The sequence below is a fragment of the Alosa sapidissima genome, chromosome 5, assembly GCF_018492685.1.
Source record: "Alosa sapidissima isolate fAloSap1 chromosome 5, fAloSap1.pri, whole genome shotgun sequence".
NCBI lineage: Eukaryota > Metazoa > Chordata > Actinopteri > Clupeiformes > Clupeidae > Alosa > Alosa sapidissima.
Window position 1 is genome coordinate 19,154,994 of NC_055961.1, and position 26,500 is coordinate 19,181,493.

The 26,500-nt window shown below is 42.5% G+C and overlaps 1 protein-coding gene across 4 annotated transcripts in view; it reads left to right on the plus strand.

Moving 5' to 3' along the window:
* The window catches only part of sez6a (seizure related 6 homolog a), a 122,399-nt gene that overhangs the window by 65,872 nt on the left and 30,027 nt on the right, over positions 1–26,500 (plus strand). For all 4 annotated transcript variants that reach the window (XM_042093411.1, XM_042093412.1, XM_042093413.1 and 1 more), the window contains exon 4: positions 18,164–18,356. In XM_042093411.1, the coding sequence (XP_041949345.1) occupies positions 18,164–18,356 (193 nt within the window). The remainder of the gene's footprint in view (positions 1–18,163; positions 18,357–26,500) is intronic.

Genomic DNA, 26,500 nt, shown 5'->3' on the forward strand with positions numbered 1-26,500 from the left:
TCTTCATTACATCTGGCAACCCAGAAGAGGCTCGCATCTGGTAGTCTTGAGAACGTTCACCAGTGTTTTGATTTTGGCCAACAGAACGTTCGGTAACAATCCTACGCTGGCCTGTCTGTGATGTCACAGGTGCTAAAATGGTTCTGGAGGAATGTACTTCCTGATGATTGGCATCTGCTGTGATGCACTAGGATCTAGAGAGAGAGAGAGAGGGAGGGAGAAAGAGAAAGTAAAAGAGAGATGGCTCTCTGCAGAGTGATGTGTGGAAATGTGGATGTATGGTTCTCTCTCCCATTCTCTATCTCTCTCTCCCTCTATCTCTCTGTCTGTCCATTCCTTTCTCTCTTCCTCTCTCTCTATCTCTCTCTCTCCCTCTCTCTCTCTCTCTATCTCTCTCTCCCTCTCTCTCCCTCTCGGCGTAGAGAGCAGACAGAAGGCTCCTGTTGAGCTCTAATTGGAGTAGAGGCTCAGGGAGCGGGGAAGCGTGGCTCTCTCAGCCTCTCTCTGCCGCCCTCAGGGGACGGTTTGCTGGCCCACACACACAGTCACACACACAGAAACACATACACACACACACACATACTACACACACATGCTACACATAATACACACACACACACACACACACACACACATACTACACACACATGCTACACACATTCACACACACAGTCACACACACACACACACACACACACACACACACACAGTCACACACACAGAAACACACACACACATACCACACACACACACACATACTACACACACATATACTACACACACACACAAAGACACAGACACACACACACACACAAACACACACATACACACACACACACAGTGCCTGTAAGCACCTCATTATCTCTGCATGCAGCTAGGCCAGCGGTCAGCACTGTAGACTGTCAATGGGCAAAAGGCAGGAGAGCGGGCGAGAGAGGCCTCGTTATGGGTTAGAGATCACTTTACCCTTATTCTCACTCCTTATGGGTTAGAGATCACTTTACCCTTATTCTCCTTATGGGTTAGAGATCACTTTACCCTTATTCTCCTTATGGGTTAGAGATCACTTTACCCTTATTCTCCTTATGGGTTAGAGATCACTTTACCCTTATTCTCCTTATGGGTTAGAGATCACTTTACCCTTATTCTCCCTCGTTATGGGTTAGTCACAGAGATCACTTTACCCTTATTCTCACTCCTTATGGGTTCGTCACATCACAAAGATCTTTTTACTCTGGTTCTCCCTTGTTATGGGTTTGTTACATGACAGAGATATTTTTACTCTGGTTCTCCATTGTTATGGGTTTGTTACATGACAGAGATATTTTTACTCTGGTTCTCCATTGTTATGGGTTTGTTACATGACAGAGATATTTTTACTCTGGTTCTCCATTGTTATGGGTTTGTTACATGACAGAGATATTTTTACTCTGGTTCTCCCTTGTTATGGGTTTGTTACATGACAGAGATATTTTTACTCTGGTTCTCCATTGTTATGGGTTTGTCACATGACAGATATTTTTACTCTGGTTCTCCCTTGTTATGGGTTTGTCACATGACAGATCTTTTTACTCTGGTTCTCCCTTGTTATAGGTTTTTGTTCACATCAGGGATCTCTTTATGTTAGTCTCCCTTAACTACACTGAAATCAATCAGGAGAAGCAGATGCTAATGCTGAGATCTGTGTATCTGTGTGTTCTGCTGGGCAGCAGTAGGAGATACAGCAGCTCAGCTCAGGGGGGAGATGTGTATAATGCCGTATTCAGTATTTATTCTGTCCCCTTCTCTTCTGAAATAATGCTACATTTCATTTTTCTTTTCTAGAAAATTAAAAACTTTCCTTGTCACCTTGTCACCACACGATACATTACTGTAAGGAAGGAAACGGAATTGAAATTATTGTAGTGTAAAGCAACAACAAACTGTCAAAAAACTACAACCACATCCACTGTCAAGCGAACGTGAGCCCCAGTGAGCAGAGAGAGAAGTGGCCACCACCTTCAAATTTATATGACACTTAGATAAACAACTCTTTTACCTCAGTGGGTTTTGCTCAGTCAGCTGTTTGCTGGTGTTGCTCCTCCCTTGTAAGCAGCTAAATGTGATGACTTCTGCAACATAAAAGGCTATTTTTGTGTCTAACTTGTTTTACACATTGGATGCAGTGCACAGACTTCACTTAAAACAGATGGGATAAATCTCATTCAGCTCAGGTAGTGAATCCAGCTAGCTGTAGAAAGTGGTATCATACATTGTGACAGCTCCTTTGTCATGGCAGAGGAGTGTTTACTCTGGCTGCCGTAAAAATTATATACAGTTGATCATATTCATTGTCAGACTGAAGATTGTCAGATTGTCAGTGTGAGATTCTTGACATTCAAACATTCAAAACACAAGAACATTCTGAGCAGCATAGCAAACAAAAGTGTTGTGTATGGTTTATGGTTTGGGTGTGGTGGATGAGTATATGTGTAAGTACTGTATATACTCTTTTGATCCCGTGAGGGAAATTTGGTCTCTGCATTTATCCCAATCCGTGAATTAGTGAAACACAAACAGCACACAGTGAACACAAAGTGAGGTGAAGTACACACTAACCCAGAGCAGTGCTACAGGACACTTCAGCCGTGGTTGTGGGCATAGGAGAGAAGTGCTCAACCCATGGGCGTAGATTTGCGTGGGGTCCGAAGGACGTGTCCACACCAATATCAAATAATGACTGAAATGTCCCCACCAATATTCAGGTTGAAACGGGGAAAAAAGCGCCTCATGCGGTACACAAAAGTTAAACAATTTCCCACTTCAGTACCGCCACCCAAAATACGTCTTTGAGACAGGCCTGTTTTTTGATTGGCTTAGCTCCCTGTAGCCTATGTAATGCTGTCGATTAGAAGTTTTTGTCCCCACCAAAGCTCAGACCAAACCTACGCCCTTGGCTCAACCATTGTCCCCGCCCACATTTTTTCTACTGGTCGGGGATCGAACCCTTCGGTTACAAGCCCGAAGCCCTAACCAATAGGCCACGGCTGCCCCACAAACGGTGATGGTAGCATGATCAGGTACCATGATCAGATATTTCAATATTACAGTAATTTCCTGTGTATTAGCCGCATTGTGTATAAGCCGCAAGACAGTGTTTTTTGCAAGTTAAAAGAAACAAAACCATATTAATACCATATTAACTGCCCCCGTGTATTAACCTCATAGCTGAAGAAATTTTGCAAAATCAATGTATAAGCCGCGGGCAGCTAATAGTTGGGAAATGATGGTGATAATACCTTTTATCTGGAATCAGATGTCTTTTATGGTTATGGTTATGGGATTTGGCTTTGGTCCTTTTACTTCTTGTCTACTGCATCTCCACATCTAGACTGTTTATTTTGTTTAGGAAATTGGCATCTGAATAGCTGACATTAACTGACAGTATTTTGATGCAGTCATTCATTCTAGACTCTTGTTTACATTTGCATGAACCATTTCTGAGAGGCTTCAGCCCAGTGCATCATGGGAGACTGTTTCATGGTGTGACAGTGCACGTCAGTGTCATCCTCATGGAGGTGGGCCAGGGAACAGGGGGGACAGATACGGCAGCTATTGGGTCTGCTAGGGCCAGCTGGCAGGTCTCTGGTCTGTTGTCCACACACACAAACGCATACACACACACACACACACACACACACAAACACATTACTGAAACGATCGCCGTCTGCACAGTCTGTATGTCACCCAGGACGTCCCTGACACAGCTTGACAGACTTGGAGTCGGCACACAGACACACACACACACACTTATTACTGAAACAGTCACAGTCACAGAGACATCCTGGTTGACATCCCCTCAGTTTCCTGTTCTCAGGGTTTACAAAACTGGACAGGCCTCTCACATCGTTCACCTCCCTCCTCTTCTCTTTCCCCTGAATGACTTGTCTTTAAACAGCTCATATAGAGAACGTTTAGGGACTATTGAAACACCCTCCACATCTAGTCATTTAGCTGACGTTAGCTCCAACAGTAAGGAAAGTAATTGAGGTAACAGGGGCAACAGGGTTTATAACCATAAAGGATGCTTCTGGGTCTGGCCAGGAAGAGGCTATTTTCTACACATTTTGAAAAGAGCTTGTTAGTTGGAGGCCCTGTGGGTCAGAAACATGATGTCTGACTTGATGACTTTGGAGCCAGTGGATTAGTGAGCTGCTGAGGGTGTGTGTGTTCTCAATCCCCAAATCTTGTTAGTTTCAAGTGATGGGTGTCAGAGGAACAGTCCGGTGTGACATGGGTCGATGACCAGATGAAGCAACATACAATCGTCACCCAACGATTGCTCCAAGCAAGCTTTTTTCTTTCTTTCTCTCTCTCTCTCTCTCTCTCTCACTCACTCACTTACTCACACACACGCACACACACACACACACATACACTCAAACTTTCTCTCTTTCCCTGTCTATCCCTCTTTCTCTCTTCCTCGATCAATGAGTTCATTGATTGCCTAAACTCATTCTCACAAACACCCTGCTATCTTTTATTTGGGAAAAGGATCCAATTAAAATAAGGTTATGCCGGGCTCCATCTCTGACACGTAAACCAAAGATTACCACCTCACAATAAAATATTTTATCAATTCTTAACAGTTTTTACCAATTTACTCAGGTCTTCAAAACAATTCCAGTAATGGGCTCTGCTTTTTGCGAAGAGTGGTAGATCGGATAAAGTAGTAAAATTACAGAAAGCCATTGTTATTACCCATGATGAAAACCTACAAGATTTGTTCTGTCTATTACTAATAATATGAGTAAATAGTAATAGAATGATAGCTAAGTTAAATAGAAATTAATTCTCACACAATCTGATCTGTACAGCAGGAAGTGCATGGCTCAGTATGGGTGGATGTTTGTGTGTGCGTTTGTGTGTGTGCGTGTCTGTGTGTGTGTGTGCGCGCGCATGTGTGTGTGCTTGTGTGCCCCAGTCTCCATCTCCTTTTATCCACTCATGGCTCAAAGCCATGCTCTGGTAGTCTCCCACACCTATGCCATGTCATCCCTTAGCAGGTGCCTGGTGTGCCCAATCAACCTCACAGCCATGTCCTGGTGCCCCCATACCCACCCCTGGGCCCTAACACCCCTTGTGTTTGTGTCTCCAGTGGCCCATTCAACCATGTGTATGACTTGTCCTATATAATGAAATACGCCTGCCTTGATTAGTGCCACTAGAGTCATCCATTTAACCTCATTGTCATGCGCTAGTTTCCTCATCATCACCCAGGTCCAGTTTCCTCAGCTGAAGATCACTCATACTGAACCAACTCAGAGTCACGCACTGGCTCCCCTCCCCTCCACCCCTCCCATCCCCCCCCGCCAGGACCCAGCTGGCCTCCCAGTCAGTATGTACGCCAGTATGCCCAGCCAACCTGTCCGTCTTGTTCCAGTGAATTATGCATGGCACACTGGTACTGCCCTGCTGGTGGATGGGAGCAGGGGTGGTCGATCAGTGCAGAGTGGAGAGGAGCAGAACTGAACTGCGTGTGTGTGTGTGTGTGCGTGTGTGCGTGCGTGTATGTGTGTGCGTGTGTGTGCGTGTGTGTGTGTGTGTGTGTGTGTGTGTGTGCGTGCGTGTGTGTGTGTGTGTGTGTTGGCGCGGAGCAGAGCAGAGCTGAACTAAACTGAGCATGCCCAGTGGCCCTGTGCGGCAGCGCTGGTTAATAGAGGCTGCTCAGGGCACCCCGGTAGTAATGAACTGGTGATGAGACGAGGAGGAAAAGGATGAGGAGGAGGAGGAGAAGTGCGGAGAGGAAGGCCTCGGGCGGGCTGTGCCAGGACAGGAAGGACAGCAGACCGAGCGTGATGAGCTTTTTAGGGACATCACTCCAATCCACTGCCAAAATTTGTTTTTTTTCTCTCTCTCTCTCTTTCTTTCACTTTCTTTTTTTTCTTTTTCCCCTGCTTCCTTCCCTTCTGCGGATTGCTTTCAGATGACATTAATTGCTCTTCATCCCAGATAGATGTCATAAAAAGGACAAAAAAGAAGCGAAGCGATGTGAGATAGAGAGATGTCTCAGGGAGGACACCCTTTCTGCCGGGAGGGAGAGAGAGTTAGGAAGGGAGGGAGGGAAAGCATTTCATTTTGGGACTGATGAAGAGGTACAGAGAGAAAGAGAGAGAAAGAGAGAGAGAGAGTTTCGGGGATCATTCCCGCAGGAATCAGGTATGCATGAATTCAAATCTATGCAAAACTGCAGGCCGAATGCAAATTCTCTCAGCGCAGTGCAACCGCTGGGGTCTGCAGTGCCCATTAGAGAGCAAATCCTCTCACCCGAGTGGCAGGAATCTAATAAGTCTCCTAACCATATTTCACAAGAGCGTTTTTTAAACAGCTAACGGCTCTTTTAACCCACTGGAGAGAAGGAAAAAAGTTAAAACAAACTAATAAATGCCTCTTGGGAGAGAAAGACGATTCTCAGATGGAAACTCTCCATATTAGGAATGGCACCTATTTGAATGGGCTAATTCATGAATACATTATGCTAATGAGCATCTCCTTGCACCTTGGAGAGTTCTTCACGCTATAAAAAATACAGATAAAGAATACAGAGATATACAGACAGGCAAATTGCCAGTATATATTATTTTCAAGAAAAAAAAATATTCAGCATTTTTGTTATCTACATATAATGGGAAATATTGCAATATACAATACAACATGTTGGTGTTTGGTGGCAGTGGGCTTTGTATTGTGGTGATGCAGTGTCACATTCACAACAACCTCTGGACTCGGAAGATGTCACCAGGTGGAAGACAACCTCGGTTAAGATATGCAAAGTGGCTTATTTTCCTCCGAAAATTGGATTCTATTCAGCGGGCGTTTTATTGGGCTGTATCAGTCAAACTGTAGTTCATGTGATTATGATAGAAGGAGAGAGAGAGAGAGAGAGAGAGAGAGATAAAGAGAGTTAGAGGCAGAGAGTAAGAGAGAGAGAGCGATAAAGAGAGTTAGAGAGAGGCAGAGAGAGAGAGAGAGAGGTCCCGAGTGTTTAATAGAGATAGCTGCAGCAGAAACATGTGCTCTGTGAATGGCCACTATCTGTGTGGAGCTTTTCCCGGTACATGTCTTTGTTTGACCGTTGTCTGGGGCGATGTGATGTGCTTGGCAGAATTCATTAGACCCAAAAACGCTGAGGGGTCAGAGGGTGGCAGAGTGGGCTGCAGACACCTTAGCATTGGAAGAGAAATAGAAAAAGTGTTCATTTCTATCTCTTTCTCTGATTGACTGGCAGTCAGTTAGGACGTGTGCCAGAGAGAGTTTATGGAAGAAGCGAGCGCAGACCTCCTTCATTGTTATGGTTTAATTGGCATCGCAGTTGTTCACTCATACAATAAGGCGGCTTTTGTGTTGATGATTACACTAGCAGTCAGTTTGGAGGGATAAAGGGATTTTGGCTCAGGGGCACCAGCCATTTGGAAATGTTGGCAGGAGTGTTATATCAACATTTACAGTTGCACTAAAAAACGATTCAAACAAAATTTAACTGACTTATAATGGAAGATAAAAACAGCATTGTTCAGGGTTTTTGCCAATAGGCCAAACACACTGTAGGCTATTATTGTGTAACATAATCACTGATCTGTTCTCAGATTTGGAGTTAAATGATGTGTCTTACCGTATATCCAATGACACCAATATAGTGATGGGGACGAGACCGCCTATGCCGAGTCCGAGTCAAAACCGAGTCTTTGAAGGGTCGAGACCGAGTCTGTTGGTTTTCAAATACAGTCGAGTCCGAGTCAAGACCGAGTCTTTGAGGAAGCAAGTCCGAGTCGAGACCGAGTCCTTTAGGAGTCGAGACCGAGTCGAGACCAAGACCATAAAAAAATGTCAGTTTTAATATTCATAATTTAATATCATCCCAGTTAATAATCAACAGTTAGGCCTACAGACTAAGCTAGATTGGGAATTGTTTAGAGGAGCAGTCTTAACGTCTTAATATGGACTATGCTGACCTACAGACACTCACCGGCAGCAGAGCCATAGAGATAAATAAACGGCTCTGACGGCAGTATCTTTGCATTGCACCATGGGATGTCATTTTCAAATAATGCCGGTCAACATTGCATTTTATTATTATTGTTGTTATGTGTTGTCTGTTTTTTGATATGAACATAAAAAATGCGTTGGTCTCGAGGACTCGGTCTGAAATTACGAGTCCTTCTCCTCCCACTGTGGTCCGAGACCGAGTCAAGACAGAGTCTTTGAAGGAACGAGTCCGAGACGAGACCGAGAAAGCAGAAATTGGTCTCGAGACCGGACTCGAGTACTACATCACTACACCAATACATAATAACTTATTACTTATTTAAAATACATTACTTATTTAGAATTACCAATAAAACAAATCATGTGTGGAAACACAGTAACAGGGAAGAAGGAGAGATAAACTTTTCCATGATTTTATCAGGGTGAAAAAACATTCATTGGTCCTGTGTGTGTCTGTGTATGTGTGTGTGTGTGTGTGTGTGTGTGTGTGTGTGTGTGTGTGTGTGTGTGTGTGTGTGTGTGTGGACTGGACAGATAGCCAAATCTCCTTGTAGGCAGAGCTGTATCATGCTGTGTTGGCCTGGTAGCATAGTGGGGTTAGCGGGGGGGTGGGGGGTGTAGGATAGCGTAGTGGGGTTAGCGGGTTATGTGAGCGTAGCGGGGTTAGCGTAGCGGGGTTAGCAGCATGTGTTAATCTGTATCTGTGTGCACTGTGATAAGGGCCAGCTCCTCATGGCTCAGACAGGCTGTGCTTCAGAGCACGCAGGACCACAGTCATTATCCACATATCATCACACAAGGACTCACAGCACATAGCTCACCGGACAGAGTAGACACACACTCTCTGACACACACGACCAAGCATAATTGGCTCAGACTTACTAATGCGCACACACACACACACACACACACACACACACACACACACAAACACACAAACACACACACTTTATTTCTGAATCATCTCTCCACATTTTCGCTGTGTGATATACAGCATTTCTCATTATTTTCACACACATTGCAGCTTACTCTGCAGGGCCGCCACATCCTCATTAAAATTTCTACACTTTAGAGATGGAGCCTGCAGGGCAGGAGTGACCGCAGCACTGAGGCTCGGTGTTCTCTCCCCTCTATACAGGCCAGAGAAGGGATTTGGAACCAACCGACAGAGGATGGAACACGACACACGTTTAAAAATAAATCTTTCAACTGCCATTCTACTTTTTTTTTTTATCATTGTCCCATTTTAATCTACACTGGTATCTGCTGTGGCACACAATACAATTTCCTGTCAAGTAACAACCAGAGTAGATTATTTATCATGTTTTTTTCGCTCTCTCTCAGTCTATCTCTCTATCTCTCCATATTTCACCAACTACAACTGATTTGTGGTGGTGCCACTATCATCTGTCTTCTGTTTTCAATAGACTGTTTACTTTAAAGACTGTGTATTGTATTAACGTTACCAATCTGAAGTTTGAGGGGTGGGGTCTGTTCCCCCATTTCCCCTCCATGTCATTGTATATGTTGTTCTATTTCTCTTGCTTTGTGTTTTGTTATGGGAGTAAAGTCTGTTTCTCTACCCTGGGAACCAGAGACGAGGGGAGAGAGAGGCCCCACTTGCAGGGATACGCAAGCCTACTTCAGACTTTTTATAAACATATATACTTCTAACTGACAATATCATTTAGATACAGGCAGTGTGTGTGTATACTCATTACCCAAATCACTTTTATTTGTAAAACGTATTAAAAACAGGAGTTGACCCAAAGTGCTTTACAGTTGAGGTAGTTAAGATCACATGACAACAAAGAAGCCAAGGAGATTATTGGGGAATCTCTAGCTGGCATCTAAAACACTATGGACTTTTTCTGATAAGTTGGGTGTTTTGGCGTTGCTTACATTTCGTATGGTTTTGACCTTTGGCACTCTTGGTATATACTGTAAAGGGTACTGTTTCAGGGAAATAATTCAAAATCTCAGAGAAGAGGTCATTGTTATGCTCGGTGCAATAGCTTGGAACACTGAAAAGATGCACCAATAAATTGCTGTTCAGAAATTCATGAATCCAACATGTCAGTTGTCCATAGTGGACATGTTTAAGCTTGTTGTCAGGCCTCCAGTGTTCACTGTAATTTGCTGGGCATGTCCAAACATGATTAAATGTGGCAAACAGAAAAAAAATACTATATCAACAGGAATGAAGAGTGAGAGGGGCAATTCCAAACATAATTAGCGGGCTGTGTCCAAACATGATTAAACGCAGCATATGGGAAACAGCATCAACATTCGCGGTGAATGAGGTCATGGAGATTCAGGGCATGTGCTCTGTGTCTTAAACCGAGTCTGTCGCTCTCGGCTGCAGTCGTGCGTTTGGTGACAGTGCTGGTGGCGCATCAGCGAGATTGGGGACAGCTGTCCCTGGATGAGGTGACAGGTCCTCAGCTCTGTGATGGCGAATGAGGGCCAGGGGGTAGAGAGTGTGTGTGTGTGTGTGTCTGTCTGTGTGTGTGTGGTGGTTTATGTATTTTATGTCTGAGATTTCACAGCATACTGTAGGCTGTCCAACTCTTGCAGTCTCATAACTGTCCTGCACCACTGGCCACATTCAAATTGTAGACCATACATTATATGGTATTAGAAACGGAATAACGGCTAAATCGGAATCAAAATTGTCATATAAACACCTCAATCGGAATTAAAATTCCTGATCCGATCAGAATTTTAATCGGAATGAAAGGTGATGTAGTCCGCTCCTATTCCGAATGAACACCCATGTATACGGTCATTCGGATTGACTGCTGTATCTTCTCAAGCAAAAGTAGGCAACCACGGCTATTCTGATCAAATATTCGAAAGCATTTGAGAGCACCTGATCGGAATAGAACGTACCCCATGATGGCATGAATTTTTCAGTCAGATTAGTTTCATCCGAATGACAACAAATCTGTCCATGTAAACGTAGCTACTGTGGCACATGTTTTTGTCCAATATCCAGACCATGTCATGTACACTATATCACGCAACATTGCACACATTTCCGATGAAAAACCTAAATGTAATTTACAGTAAAACATGCAGGTATGATTACAATCCAAATGTTAGTATTAATATTGTTAAATATATTACTGTAAGAATAATTAAAATGCCCCTTTGGATCTGGAGATGTTGTAGTTGTCAGAATGGACTATTTGAGTGATAATGAAGCAAAGAATTGAAAGAATTGTGAATAAGCTTTATAGTCTACTGTATTTCTCCTGTCCTTGTCCTATGCAAGCATCCTTTGTTTATCCTTGAATTCAATGAAAGCCTGTCTAGAGGCCTTTTGCCTATCACCAGGTGTGAAATGTTAATGTTTGTAGACACAGTGATTGGTCAGGCCTCTGAAGGACTTCCCAGGAAAGGGGGTAGTTTTAATTAAAAGACATTACATTACATTTGGCTGACGCTTTTTTAACATTAGAGTACAGTAAGAATAAGTGCGTCGGTGAGTGCTGTTTTTAACAGTTACTTGTCAGTTTAAAACGGCTGGTGAGTGCTAGGATCAGTAAGACTTGTTGTAAGTGTTGCTATGAGAGTAGATGTTCTCTAAAGAGCTGGGTCTTCAGGAGTTTTTTGAAAGTGGAAAAGACAATAGAAGCTGACCAGACCTGATGAAGGCCTAATCCTCATCCCCCCTTTCTATTGCATATTCAAACTTGGGTTGGACCTAGAGGTCACTCCTTCTTTTGTTTGTAACATAAAGTTAGTAGACTGTTTCTGTATTAGATTAGATTAGAGGTCTTTATTGTCCACTACTGTGGAAATTCGTCTTTGGCCCCACCAAACATGTAACACACACAAGCAAGACTACACAACAGGTGGGTGGTTGACGTTTTAGGCCAAAAAAAAGTTTTTGAAAAAAAAATCAGATATTAGGCATGGAAATCACTTAGTCCTGTTGTGCTGACCCTTCCATTCCCCAAAATATGTATGGTCTTTTAGATTTTGTGTTGAAATTCATATTTATTCACTAATTAGTTGTGGTAGTGACTAAAATTGTCATATGGCGTGACATGAAAGTTATTGTTTGTAAAATTATAATGGGGTATTTTGTTTTTAATGTGAGCAATGTATTATAATCTTCTATCATTACTTCATCAAGATCTAGCATTTCCTTGTGCAAATGTATTACATTTTACAGTATATTTCTTCATCAATACACAGAGTAAGGCATATGTCCTCAATCTTTCAATAAACATCATATTCATTTTGACATACCTTGATATAAAAGAAAGAAAATGCTTGTGACTTTTGCTGACCCTATTTTCTATCTGTTCCATTGAGATTTGTATGATACAGACCCCAAAAGCCTTTTTATTTTCATAATTTCTTGATGTCACACCAAATGATATGGTGTCACGCCATATGATAAATAACACCACAAAACAATCTGTCAATACAAAAATGTGTATTATATGTATTGCACAAGCAACAAAAGACAGTTTAAGACAGGTATATCATGTAAAGGTTCACTTTTAGAAATCACAACTATGCAAAACAGAATGCCACCAAATATTGTATAGCTATTGGGTTCCCTGAGTTTTTCTCTTCTCAATGGTGGGCTTCAATCTGAATGTTTGCAGTTCCCCTTTGAGTTTATTCTCTTTATATCTGTTAAAAGACAAATTCAACAATTTATTCAGATAATTGAAAAAGTTTTCCTGCATTATAATCAGATTAAATTGTTGCAATTACTTATAGTGCTAAAGACAACATTAATATTACTGTTTTCTATAACACCAGAATTTATTTTCTCAGACTACTATTGATATTTAGAATGTCAAATATGTATCTTTTGTATCCAAGGCTGTAGAGTGAGTGAGTGAGTGTGTGTGTGGGTGATTTCTGTGTTTTATGTGTGTGTGATTCGCAATACATGCAATAGTTGCACATCTTAAATAATACATGTTAAATCATGTTAAATATGTCAAAATATATATTACACTTAATTATGAGTTAAACATATGTATGAAAAAACATTATTTATGCAGGAAAATGCAGTTTCTATCATACAGTGTGACAAATAAATCATATGGTGTGACGAGAAAACCCGGTCACACTATATGATATGGGGTCACACCATATGAGGTTTCATGTACTTAGCATGACATTAAGCAATGTGCTTTTATGCTAACATCCTAAAAACATGCTAACTGCAATATGACAATATAGTTTTAAAGGTAATATTGACTGAAAAGTAATTTTATTTGGGCATTTTTGTGTAAAATGCATCACACCAAAAGACAGTGCAAAAGGGAACCGAAGCAGGAGTGCCGGATATACTTGATTTTTTTGAAAACATGAAGAGAGAAAACTCACCTCAAACTCAACTTTCAGTGTCCTTCTGAGGTGTTGTTCTTCCTCCTGAAAGAAGGAGGACCCCTACTCCCCAAAGGTCTCCAAACAATTGCCCGTTTAAAAAAAAGTAATATGGCGTCACACCATATGATATCCATTTCTGGGACAAAGTGTTTTAGTTAAGGGTGGCTTCACAATATTATGCCTGAACTTTTAGTCAAGCAGACTCAGTAGGCATCTGGGTTATCAATATATGATTGAATAAACAGAAAATGAATTCATTTTCTTGTTTTTATTCAAAATCAAAATTTGTGAAATGTGACTGGGACAGTCACGCCATATGAGCTTTTTCTGGTTTGGCTGAAAATTGTGAAAAAATGGAAGATTAATCCCATGAATGCTCTGTATGTTCATATAAAACAGCATTTTCTGAACAATATCACCATAGCTTTTGATATATTTTTTTATAATTTACCTATCTTTGACACATTGGACCAAAAAAAGGCCATGTCATGTCAACCACCCAGGTACAACATAAAGCAGACACAAACAAAGACTACATACAAACTACTACAAAGATACAACAATAACAACATACATGTAATGCAAACACACACAAAGACTATACAGCAGATACGACATATAGCGAGCACAAACAAGACTACACAGCAGGTACAACATATAGAAACATGGAAATGTGCAAAAGAAGTTGTCAATAAAATGCAGTAAATAATATAAGTTAATCAGTTAATCATAAAACTCATAAATTATATTGATTTAGCAAATGAATAGATGATGGTATAAAAGATTTCTTAAAAATGTTTCTGCTTGATGTAGGTACTCTATATCTTCTTCCTGAAGGGAGTCTTTCAAAAGTGTGATGTAGTGGATGTAAAGGATCATGGACTATCTGTAGGGCTTTCCTCTTAGTGTGTGTTGTGTACAGTTCCACCAGCTGCCTCTGGGGGTTCAGTATGATTTTACTGGCTATATTTATAATTTTTGTGAGTTTACTTTTGCTCCTAGCCCCTAGATTCCCATACCAGCATGAGATGTTGTATGAGATGACACTTTCCAGCAGACTGGTGTAGACCATCCTCAAGACCTCTCTGCTAACATCAAAACTGTTAAGTTTCCTTAAAAGAAACAATCTTTGGGTTGCCCTTTTAAAAATATCATCTACATGTTCAGTAAAATTTAGATTATGATCTAGGATAGTACCTAGATATTTAAAACTGCAGACAACATCAACGTGTTGGCCCCCAATTGTAACTGGCTGACATGTAGGTATTCCACCCCTAGTATTGACCACAAGTTCTTTGGTCTTTATGGGGTTTAGGACAAGAGCACTTTCCTCACACCAGGCCACAAGGCGGTGGATGTGATCAAAGTAGGCCCTCTCCAGATCCCCATTTCCCCTGACCATTAAACCGACCATTGCCATATCATCAGCATATTTAAGTAGGCTAAAATGATTATCACAGATCTGCAATTCATTTATATACATGGAGAATAATACTGGGGATAGAACACAGCCTTGAGGCACTCCAGTGTTTAAAATGACCTCATCAGACATGGTACCCTGTACAGAGACTTTTTGAGGACGATCAGTTAAAAAGTCCTTAATCCAGAACACAAGGTGTCCATTTGTGTCCAGTTTTGTTAGTCGTTTTAAAAGAATGTCAGTCTTGACCGTATTAAAAGCTGAGCTGAAATCAATAAATAAGATTCTAGCGTAGGCCTCTGGGTGTTGGATGTGCTTGCTAACCATGTGAAGGAGAGTTAGAGTGGCATCCTCAGTACCTCTTTGTGCCTTATACGCAAACTGAAGATTGTCTAGCAGATGGGAGTTTGCTAGACGACCCAGTACTACCCTTTCCATACATTTGCATAGAATGCTGGTGAGAGCAATTGGTCTGTAGTCATTGAGTAAGACAGGGTGGGACTTTTTAGGCACAGGGATTATTGTAGTTTTCTTCCATGAAAGCGGGACTGTGTGTGTATCAAGCAGAGTCTGAAATAGCCTAGTGAAAACACCTTTAAGTTGGTAAGTGCACCCAGCTAGGGCCCTCCCCCTCCGGTGCTTTAAAAGGGTTAATCCTGGCAAGACAGCCAGCTATCTCCTGTTCAGTGAGAGTGACGGTATGCCAGACAGAGCTACATACTTGATCAGAGCTGACCCCATGTGTGTTTTTATCAAACCTGCTATAAAACTGATTTAGTTCATTTACAAATGAAGTAGTATTACTGATTGGGTGTTGCTTCCTGGTCTCTCTACCCATCATATTATTTAGACTATTCCATGCTTTACGAGCATCCCCTGTAACAAACTGACTCTCCATTTTATCTCTATGTTGTTGCCTGGATTTTTTGATAATCCCTCTCAATTCCCGTCTTTTTTCTTTGAAAAGTGTAGTGTTTCCCTGTGCAAAAGCATCCCTTTTCTCACGGAGGCACTTTTTCATTTCATGAGAGACCCACACTTTATTATTGGGGTATAGTTTAACAGTTTTTGTTATGACAACATTATTCTCACAGAATGTGATGTAGGATGTTATTGTCTCTGTTAGCTCATTTGCATCTGTACAGTTATCAAAGAAAATGTCCCAGTCTGTATCATCAAAACAGTCTATCAGTCTCTCCTTACAGGCATCAGACCACAGTGATACCTCTTTGACAGTAGGTCTCTCTCGTTTGATCTTGGCTTTTTATAGTCAGAGAATACTGAGAATACTGAGAATACTGGTGAAATCCATGATGGGGTGACACAATCATGTACCTCTCTCCCTTGAGGGCCACTGGCCCCTCATTGAAAAGAATAAAGCCTGGATCCTGATATTCCATCGTCCTGACTGAGTCTTAAGAGAAATATGGTAGTAAAAATATACTATCAGAATGCATGTGGAGTATGCTGTGGAAGCAGGTCTTTGTTAACAGTGCTGCTGGGAAATATCTTCCCACAAATTCTTCATCTGTCACTTCTGGAGAATAATGTGAGATTTGTCTGCCCATCAAAAATGTAGGTTGGGGTGAAATGATGGGTCAGAACCATCAAAGGACTGCTTTTTCTCACAGACAGAAAACTACCATCAAAAGCATCATGCCCCAGGGTCAGCTGTGACATTCCTTCGCATTTCCACCAGCGAAACTTTGAGAAAGTTTAGCAGTTTAGTCATTATCTGTGCTCGCGTGTCCACAGCTGCAGTGAATGTTTTGACAAATTGGAGGAGCATTCTGGGTAAAACGGAGAGAGCAGATGAATGGTTTCAGGACAATTGGCTTTTTTTTCTCCCTCACAGATAATAACTGTCACCTCTCAGATGGCTCTGGGAGAGTGGCGACCGAACCAGACACCACCCCCACCCACACCACCGCCTGCAATCCCCATGTCACATCCACCCCCACCCACACCACCGCCTGCAATCCCCATGTCACATCCACCCCCAATTTCCCCCGCCAGCCATTGACAGGTCGTCAGTACAGCCCCTCAATTCATTTTGGCCCTTGGTCTGGCAGACATCTTGCCATGCCTTGCCTAGTGTTCATCCTCATCACACTCACTCTATCTCTCTCTTTCTCTCTCTCTCTCTCACACTGAGCCCCTGTCTGCTTCTCTGACACTTCCATTACCCCAGAGAGACATCAACCTCAGGAAGGACCAGTGACACACATACAGTACACACACACACATACATCCGTACACACATCCATAAACTCCCTCCCTCACTTTCTCTCTCTCTCTCTCTCTCTTTCTCTCTCTCTCTCTCTCTCACACACACACACACACACACACACACACACACACACACACACACTCACTCTCTGTGCTTGGCTAGTGCTGGACAGCCCTCAGTTTATTAGGAAACACTGCAGGTCCCACATCCCCTTGGCTGAGGAGCCCAGAAGGCTGTGTGTGGGTGGCTGTAATCATGCTGATATGATTTGCCATGCAGCACATGTTGCTGTAGAGCTGCATCTGTAGTCTAGTCTGTTAGTCAGGCAGTCTGCTAGTCAGGCTGTGTGTGTGTGTGTGTGTGTGTGTGTGTGTGTGTGTGAATGAGTTTGTGTGTGTGTTTGTGTGTGTGTGTGTGAGTGTGTGTGTGAATGAGTTTAGTTGTGTGTGTGTGTGCGTGAATGAGTTTGGTTGTGTGTGTGTGTGGGTTTGTTTGTGTGATTGTGTGCGTGAATGAGTTTGATTGTGTGTGTGTGTGTGTGTGTGTGTGTGTGTGTGTGTGCATAGTTGGTCCTTCCCCAGGCTGAGTTCTTCTGAGGGTGGTGGTAAGGGGTAGGGTGGAGAGGAGAGAGATGCAGAAAAGTCGATACAGAGATTGTAGTGTAGTGTTGGAGTGTATGGCTGGATCAATGAATGTAAACCCTAGTGAAGCACATTTCATATTAAATCTGATTCCATGCAAGAAGATGCAATGGATACATCATGTTAGGGACTACCGCAGAGAGAATATGATCGTAAAGATTTTGCCTCGGTTAAATGGGAAAGTCGTGGATTGTGACCTTCTTAAAGAGCTTAGCTCTACAAAGAGAATTGAGCTCAATTGAGAATTGAGGGAACAAATCCCTTGATACACTCCCTCTCTCTGTGTGTGTGTGTGTGTGTGTGTATGTGTGTGTATGTATTTGTATGTTTGTATACTGCATGTGAATGTTTTTTGTCTGTGTAGGCCTTCACATGTTTGTTATAATGTGTATGTGTGTATTTCTGTATGTATACATGTTTTGTGTGTGTGTGCGTGTGTGTATGTGTACAGTATGTTTAAATGTATATGTGTGTATTCGCCAGGTGCTGAACGTGAGCCTGCTGGAGGGAGCACAGGTGACGGTGGAGGACCTGGGGGTCCTGGAGCCATCGGCCCTGGCCAACACATCCGCGCTCAAGACGGGCCTGGTGCTCCGCAGCTCCAGCAATCAGATCTCCATCCGCCTGAGCAGCGAACAGAGGCAGCACCCCAGGTCCATCACGCTGCGATACCAAGGTACGGACTGGCTGGTAGATATTCTTCAGAACAGGTTCATCAGCCGCCTCAGCCTTCAGATCGGACATGCACTCCAATTCCATCAAGCTCCGATACCAAGTTACAGATCGGCAAAGATTCTTCAGAACAGGTTCATCAGTCGTCTTTAGTATGGGTTAGAGTTCAAATCAGACCTGAACTCCAATTCCATCACGCTACGATACCAAGTTACGGATGGGCAGAGATTCTTCAGAACAGGTTCATCAGTCGTCTTTAGTATGGGTTAGAGTTCAGATCAGACCTGAACTCCAATTCCATCACGCACCGATACCAAGTTACGGTTGGGCAAAGATTCTTCAGAACAGGGTCATCAGCCGGCTCTGGTATTGGACAGCGTTCAGATCTGCACTGGATCTGTCTGTCCCTTGTCAGGTGTGTGATTGGCCCATGATTGGCATGAATGCAGTCCTGCTAGTATCTGCTGAACTGCAGTCAGGGGGAGACTTCAGTACATCTTGTCATTCTTACAGGAATAACAAAGTGAGAGCTGATGCTAAATATGTTAGGTCATTTAATTGTTCCCATTCAACAGTATTCAGCAGTGTTCTACCTTGTCATGTTCAACTCACAATACAAACTATCCGTAGCCGTGGGAACAGAACAAACAGTACTTGTACGAGTGCCCCTACTTGGATACAATAAGAGCCTACTTGGATACAATAAGTCCCTACTTGGATACAATAAGTGTGTGCAAAAAGTAGGTTCAGAGAAAAAAATGGTCATTACAACAGATCAAAGTGTATATTATGCTGTTTGAAAAGAGACATCTTAATGAGCTGTAAAGTGTGTGAATAAGGCTTCAAGCCCAGTGAGTAGTAGACAATAACATGCATCTTTCATATTTCACTCATCTCTTCACAATGGCAAAAGCCTTTAATATCTTGCATCTGCGTTCTGCATTTGTTTGTGAAAAGTCTATTTTGGTGACAAAGGCAATCGTCTGAAGAGCAATTACATGGGGTTAGCACTGCGCTAATGCACTTTTGTAGAGCTTTCACTGTATAAAGACTTCAGGACCCATTACTCTGTAGCTTCACACTGAGCAGAGATGCAAATCCTGTTGGTGGGAAGCTGGCTAATGAACTATGACAAGCTTCTGTGCAACTCAAGAATTATATTTCCCTTCCTCTTCTTCTATTTGCCTTCGTTTCCCCCTGCATTTTTTTTGCTTTGGATCCATAGCCTTATCAAATAACCTGAGGAGTTTGAAGACATTCCGTATGGATATGAGTGGTGTCTATGCTAGCATTACAAAACAGGTTAATGCCCTACGTGTTTTCAGTAAACTAAAGGTGTTTCAAGGTAGCTAATGACTTGGGGACAGATTTAACCCCAGTGTTGCAACAATCCGTCAGAAGATCATGCCCTGGAGTCACACAGATAGGCTACTGTGTTGTGGCACGCTGTGTTGTGTTGTGTTGGATAAGATGTGATAAGGATGTCACGGGACAGAATTAGAACACTAGAAGGCCCAACTTTGGCTGTATTTGCCAGTATTCACTATCAGAGTAAGGACAAAGCTCTGAACCTACAGTGTCTGCTGAAACCAAACAGGGGTTGCAGTTTTCACAGAGATTATTTACTCTGTGGAAGGAGAGCTAGCCTAATCAGCATGGTTAATGTAGTGTGGCTGTCAATGGCATCAGGTTCATGCCTTGGTTTCTGTGTGGTTAAAGCAGGGGTGGGTTCAAACTCGATAACCACAGGTGAACATTCATGGTGAATATGTTTTCTCTGAACAGTTTGATTTGTCGACTTGGTGTCAACATTTCATTTTAACGGTAACCGTTCGGCCAGCTCCACTGTATGTTTGTTGAGAACTACCTTCTCAAGCTGAGAAGCCTGAGAGCCTTGTTATGTTGTCTAAATTGAATTGCGACCCTTAGTCCAGCACCCATGTTTATGTAATAATAATAATAATAATAATAATAATAATAATAATAATAATAAGCTTTATTTGTATAGCACCTTTCATACACAGAATGCAGCTCAAAGTGCTTTACATTTGGAGCACTTAACACAATAATAGAGACGACCAGAGAATGACCTCCTCTGGCTGCCTGTTTGTGTTCACAAGCGTTCACAGTGTTTGAAAATGCTCATGGATGTGTCTCCGTCTGTTGGCTATTTTGAATGCTCTTCTGGTTTGGATCTCCTGGCTCTGGTGCCGTTTCTGCATGAAAGAGATTCATTGACCTCAGTGACGCCACATAGAATAGGCCAGAGGGGAGTCTGGCAGACAGCCCACACCGCTGAGCCTTGCTGTGGAAATGACTGTCTCTATGACAGGAGCGCTCCGAGACAATACAGTGACGGCTCTGCTGGACTCCTAACGCGTCCTTCTGCTGCTGTTGAGTCCTATATGAGTGGCACTCCACTGAGGAAGACCACACACACACACATACACACACACACACACACACACACACACACACACACACACACATAAGCACACACATACACACACACATAAACACACACACACACACACACGCACACACACGCACACACACACACACACACACACACACACACACACACACACACACACAAACACGCACACACACAGTCACTCACTCACGGCTGCATCTAGTGTGCTTCAGTCCAAATTCAATTTGAGCTCTCGCAGGCTGTCAAATGATCGTCAGTCACAAAGACGGATCAGCAGCAGGATAGATGAGAGTGTGACAGACTGATGATCCGTTTGTTTCATTCTGATTAAACCGCTTCTAGGAAATGAACAGCACATGAATGAATGAATGAATGAATTAGTGGATGAATAAATAAATGAATATGTGAATGGTTACCAGTTCTCTCAACTAAACAAAGGCAGGCAAACTAGCAAGCAGTACACTTTAAAGAGTATTTCAGTAAGATGCATAAGGGATTTGCAGCTGAAATGGAGGATTGAGGAATGCAGGATTAATCTATTTAAAATAGAACATTTCATAGACAAGGCAAGAAAACGACCAATTTCTGTCAAAATCAATATTACAGTAACCAACCTTATTCCTGAGCCAAACATGATCATCGCCATGATACTTCAGTATTCCGAAATGTCTTGCCAAAGCTGCGTGGTATTAATTTTAAATAGTTTCATATGATGGTAGTCTGAAAAAAAACCTATCTACAAATATGTCAGTCAATTCAGTACAGAATTGTCAACATTTCGAAAGAAATAAGTTAAAGAAAGTTAGCTTACTGAGACTGCACTAAGTTATATATGTAAACATAATGGACAGAAGATACCGGAACAGAAATAGCAAATAGGTTTCACCTTCAACACTACTTCATACTCACATTCAAACAGAGGTGTAAAAATCTGACTTTTTTCCGGCTTCAGAAAGTAAAAGGCCTGCCACATTTTGGTTCCAACCATTCACTTACAGTAATCAGCTGATTCTTATTAGCACAATTCTTAAGCCAGGTAGATCATCTAATTAGTGAGATCACATGTGTTAAGCACACAGGTAGAACCAATACATGGCAGGACTTTTACTTTCTGAAGCTGGACTTACATCTCTGCATTCAAAACATTCTGCTTTTTTTCAGAAGGTGTTCACTAGGACTGTGCTACAGTCACGTGCTGTGAATGCTGAATTGTTCTTTGATTATTGAGTAAGGGATAATGTATAGAACGCCGGTCATTATTGGGAAATAGGTCCCGACAGGGCGAACCGGACCCCAACGCGCAGTGGAGGGGTCTTGTTCCGCCCTGAAGGGACCTATTTCCCGATAATGACCGGCGTTCTATACATTATCCCGCTTATTACACAGCTAAAACCAAACCAAAACGAAACAAACTCCCCACGATATGACTCTTTAGCCTGCATAGCCTACAGTAGGCTATAGCCTATTTGTTATCGTTTCATCGTGGCTTTTGGTGAGAAACATATAGTTCACAACAGCACACGCTAAACTTGAATCAAACATTCTTTAGAACACAGCTGATCAACCGTCTGCTTTCACTTTTGAATGAAGTTCCAGTCCTTGCGCAGTAATATGAAAGACTACCAAACGTTGGGAAGGCTCATTCAAGTGAATGGAGCATTCTGCAGCACTCTGAAGAGCCGTGTAATAAAGGCCAGTAAAGACTAGCCTGGAAATATCCAGACTCTCGTACGTACATTTCATTGAGCGTAAGTACGTAGGAGGGCGGAGCCAGGCTAAGTAAAGACCTCCTGTGGATCAGGAGGGGGGGTTTACGCGCATATGAGTCTGACTACAGCCAGAGACTTTCTAATGTGGAGACACAGCACTCAAAAAATACTCTATAGAAATGCATGGGGCTAGTTTGTCACACCAATATGGCCGTTGTCTACACATATCCCACCCCTTCCTCGGCAAAACGTCGACATGTGAATACATTGAGCCAATCATATGGTGTGTTGTGAAGACATCGTGCCAATCATGTGTTGTGATCTCGCCGCTGGAGCAAGATTGGTGTCGTGAAGCCTTGCGCACGCGCAGTTCGACCCAAAGACTGTGCCCGATGAGTGCCCATAAAACGTTGGTATATGGCCGCTGAGTGGAGGGACTTGCCTAAAAGGACTTTGCTACAGCTGCTTCATAATCCCACAGAGACGGATGTGTATCCGATTCAATCTTCAGAGCGGAGATTTCAGCTCTCTGCAGTGTAAAGGGTAAACGCGTGCTAATGTGTTTTCCATACCTGTGTGTTCCAACACTGTTGTAGGTACTGGCAGCACTTTATACAATGCTTTCATTTGACCACTTTATTGGTTTGGAAAATTGCCTCGGAACTAAATCACTTTCAACAGGTGCCTGATAAGTGTTGTTTAGTGTTGTTCGGCAGCTATGTTGGCTCATGAATTAAATCTTAGTCAATTTTTACGTTTTACTTTAGCAAAATTCATAGATTTCGATGTTGCATGCACACCTACACACACATACATACACAAACTACACATAAACATACCAGCTCTCCCTGCGCGCTTCCTCTCTCTCTCTCTTACACACACACACACACACACACACACACACATACACCTCTTTTCCTATCCCTCGGCAGCAAATATATCTGTTTGTTTCTGTCTTATACATTTGCGCAGTCCTGCCGAGGGAGATGTGTCCACTTTATCTGTGTCTGACCTTCACACACACACATAATTGAAAGCCTGGAGAGAAATGTGAAGTGAATGTCACCACTGTGGTTGAGATTGTTCACTTTGTCCTCATCCCCCGCTTGCAGTGCTGAGATTATCATGCTTCCACTTAATGGGGTGTGAAATATGGGAGATGACAAGCACAAGGGGGGGGGGGGGGGGGGCAGGAAATGCATCTCAGTGTGCCATAATTAATATCTGTAAACCACTTAAAATGTTGAAATGACAAGGTAATGAAAGCTTTGATAAAGAAAGCTGGCATGGGCTTGTGTTAGTGTGTGTACATGTTTTTGTACTTACTCATCTCATACAATTCCTTACAAACGTACAAATTATTCTTATCCAAGAAAACCTTCAGCAAAGCTTTGATTCGTCATCATATAGCAATCACAGATTAGAATGCCTGTTCCAGTGAGAGTGGCTGACATTTCTTTAAATGTTTACAGTGTACATAGAACAACAGACAGAAGGATTACGCCGGTAAATCGTATTTCAAACCCGTAAATTGATGCATAATAGATAATATCTGTTTTGTATTACTCAACAGTGATGTGCAGCTTGGTGATGCATGGCACAGAGCACAATGCTTCATAATCTGTTTATGATAAAAAAGGATAGGCATACCTCAAAACATGTTGCATAGTGTTACTTGGAGTTCATTTATGGCAGTCATTTACACACTTCATTTTTCTGATAATCTGTCTATTTTGTTTGTCTATATACTTTTAGATTCTTTTGTTGTTATTTTTTGGGCTGTATGTGTGTGTGTGTGTGTGTGTGTGTGTGTGTGTGTATGTGTGTGTCCTCTGCCCATTTTGTATTCTGTACGCTCCACCTTAACCCGTCCAACACAGAGCCTGTTGAACAGAGCGCCGTGCTGTATAATTAATACATCCGCTGTATCATTAATACATGGAGGCCAGAGGGGAGGATGCATCTTGTATGAGATCATGTAATATCCAGCGGTGTTAATAAAGCACTCTAATGTGTCAGGGAGGCAGGGCAGCACCTGTGTCAAATCTCCCGGGAGCAAGAATGAGCTCCGCATACCCAACGAGAGAGAGAGAGAGAGAGAGAGAGAGAGAGAGAGAGAGAGAGAGAGAGACACTGCTCTTATCAGAGACCCTCCCAGGCAGAAGAAATGGCTTTCTGAGATGCGGCCTGAGGACACAGGGCCATGAAATGCACCAGCGCACACTAAACAACTTGTGAATTGGACATGAAGTGCTCTTTGTCCCCCTGTCGCCCGACACAAGCACACGCAGCTCATCAGCATTGCCCTCACACACACAAATGCACAGCGGTCTCGCGGAAAAATGGCCCCTGTTACAAGCTGACTCACCGCTTGATTGTGTACCATGGGATTGCAAAGGATCTGAATTCAGCAGGTGACACTCGGAGCAAGCCTTTGGACAAATACACACATGAAGAAAGTTTTGAGTTTTGTCCCTGAGTGTAGAATTTGGCAGTATAAGAATCAAAATGGTGACTTTAGCGCCTTAGCAACTTGTAAAGATATATGTACTTACATACAATAAATATTGGATTCAAATTGTTTTATTTACTGAAGTCACTGGACTTTATTCACTTGTCACTGAATCATTGGATGGAGAATATGCCTTATACTCCTTTGAATTTGGGACTTGAAGTGATGCACAGATGTCATGTAACCCAAGACACAGTTGATCTGTGCATCATGTGACCACCTTTTGAATAATTGATAGTGAAGGCAATTAGAATGTCGGCCCAAAGTTGGAGACAATGCAATGTAATATTATTTCAAAACCAGATAACTCAGGAACAGTTTATTGTACAGAGGCATTATACCTTTGGATTCGGTAAGGTCTGCTGCTAATTTAGATGTACAGTTTGTCGTGTGTTGATTGAAGAGTTTGTGTGCTATTACACTGAGAAGAATGGGTGTGGAAATGAATGCAGAGGTGTCAAAGTTAATTTTCTCACAAAACGTTTATCACATGAACTAGGAACCAGCACCGTTGGACAGCTGAAGTTGTACAGTTTCAGGTGATATGCGTGCGATGAGTACTCTGTGAGCAATTTAACAGAGGAGAATGGGTGTGAATTCGGACGCACTTTGCGTCCTACGGCTCCATAGTGTTTTAAACCACACACGCACCGTCTCCACCCCATGACTTTCCAAGAGAAAACATTACTCGCAAAGATCAATATTGATCTCGGTGGGAGATAGAGATTAAGTCAGGGAGAAGAGAGGAGAGCCATAACACAACGGGGCTGTGGTGTATCGATATGCACGCGGCCAGGTTAAACGCATGCTCGTAATGGTCAGGAGCTCGATAAAGCCTGTTCAGGGAAAATAACACTGCACCGCCACTCAGCTCATCACAGAGCCGACGACAGCTCTGACAGGAACTCTTTGGCGATACTTACAGGAACTCATCAGCTTCCCTCTACCAGTCCTGAACAAATGTGTTGAGCGCAGCTGGATCAATAGTGAAGCCCTCGTCTGAGAGGTACCATACGAGGTGCTATTCATTCACGCTGGATCCATTACATATCACAGTGATGTCTCTACAATGATGAGACCTTTGTAAAAATCTCATCTTTTTGCCTCGTGGAGGGATGCCCTCAAGGATGGAATGCAACACTATTTTACACCAGGGTGTTAGGGCCAATTTATCCTTACTTATTGTTTATTTAATGTCATCTCCCCCTGTTGTTTCTTCACACACAAGCCAAAACACACCTGCAGGAAGACAATATAGACTGACAGGAAGTGCAGCCTAGGCAGGTGCTTCATTAGGGAAAACGCTAGTCGGCTGGAGAATGAACAGTTTATGACCGCGCCATTTCACATTAAGAATATAAGAGTAGGCACTTAATTTCATTGATTTGCACTCATACACTTTCTTGGATAGTTGTCAGTTTCACACACACACACACACACACACACACGTGTGTGTGTGTGTGTGTGTGTGCTTATAATGCCCATAAGTCTTT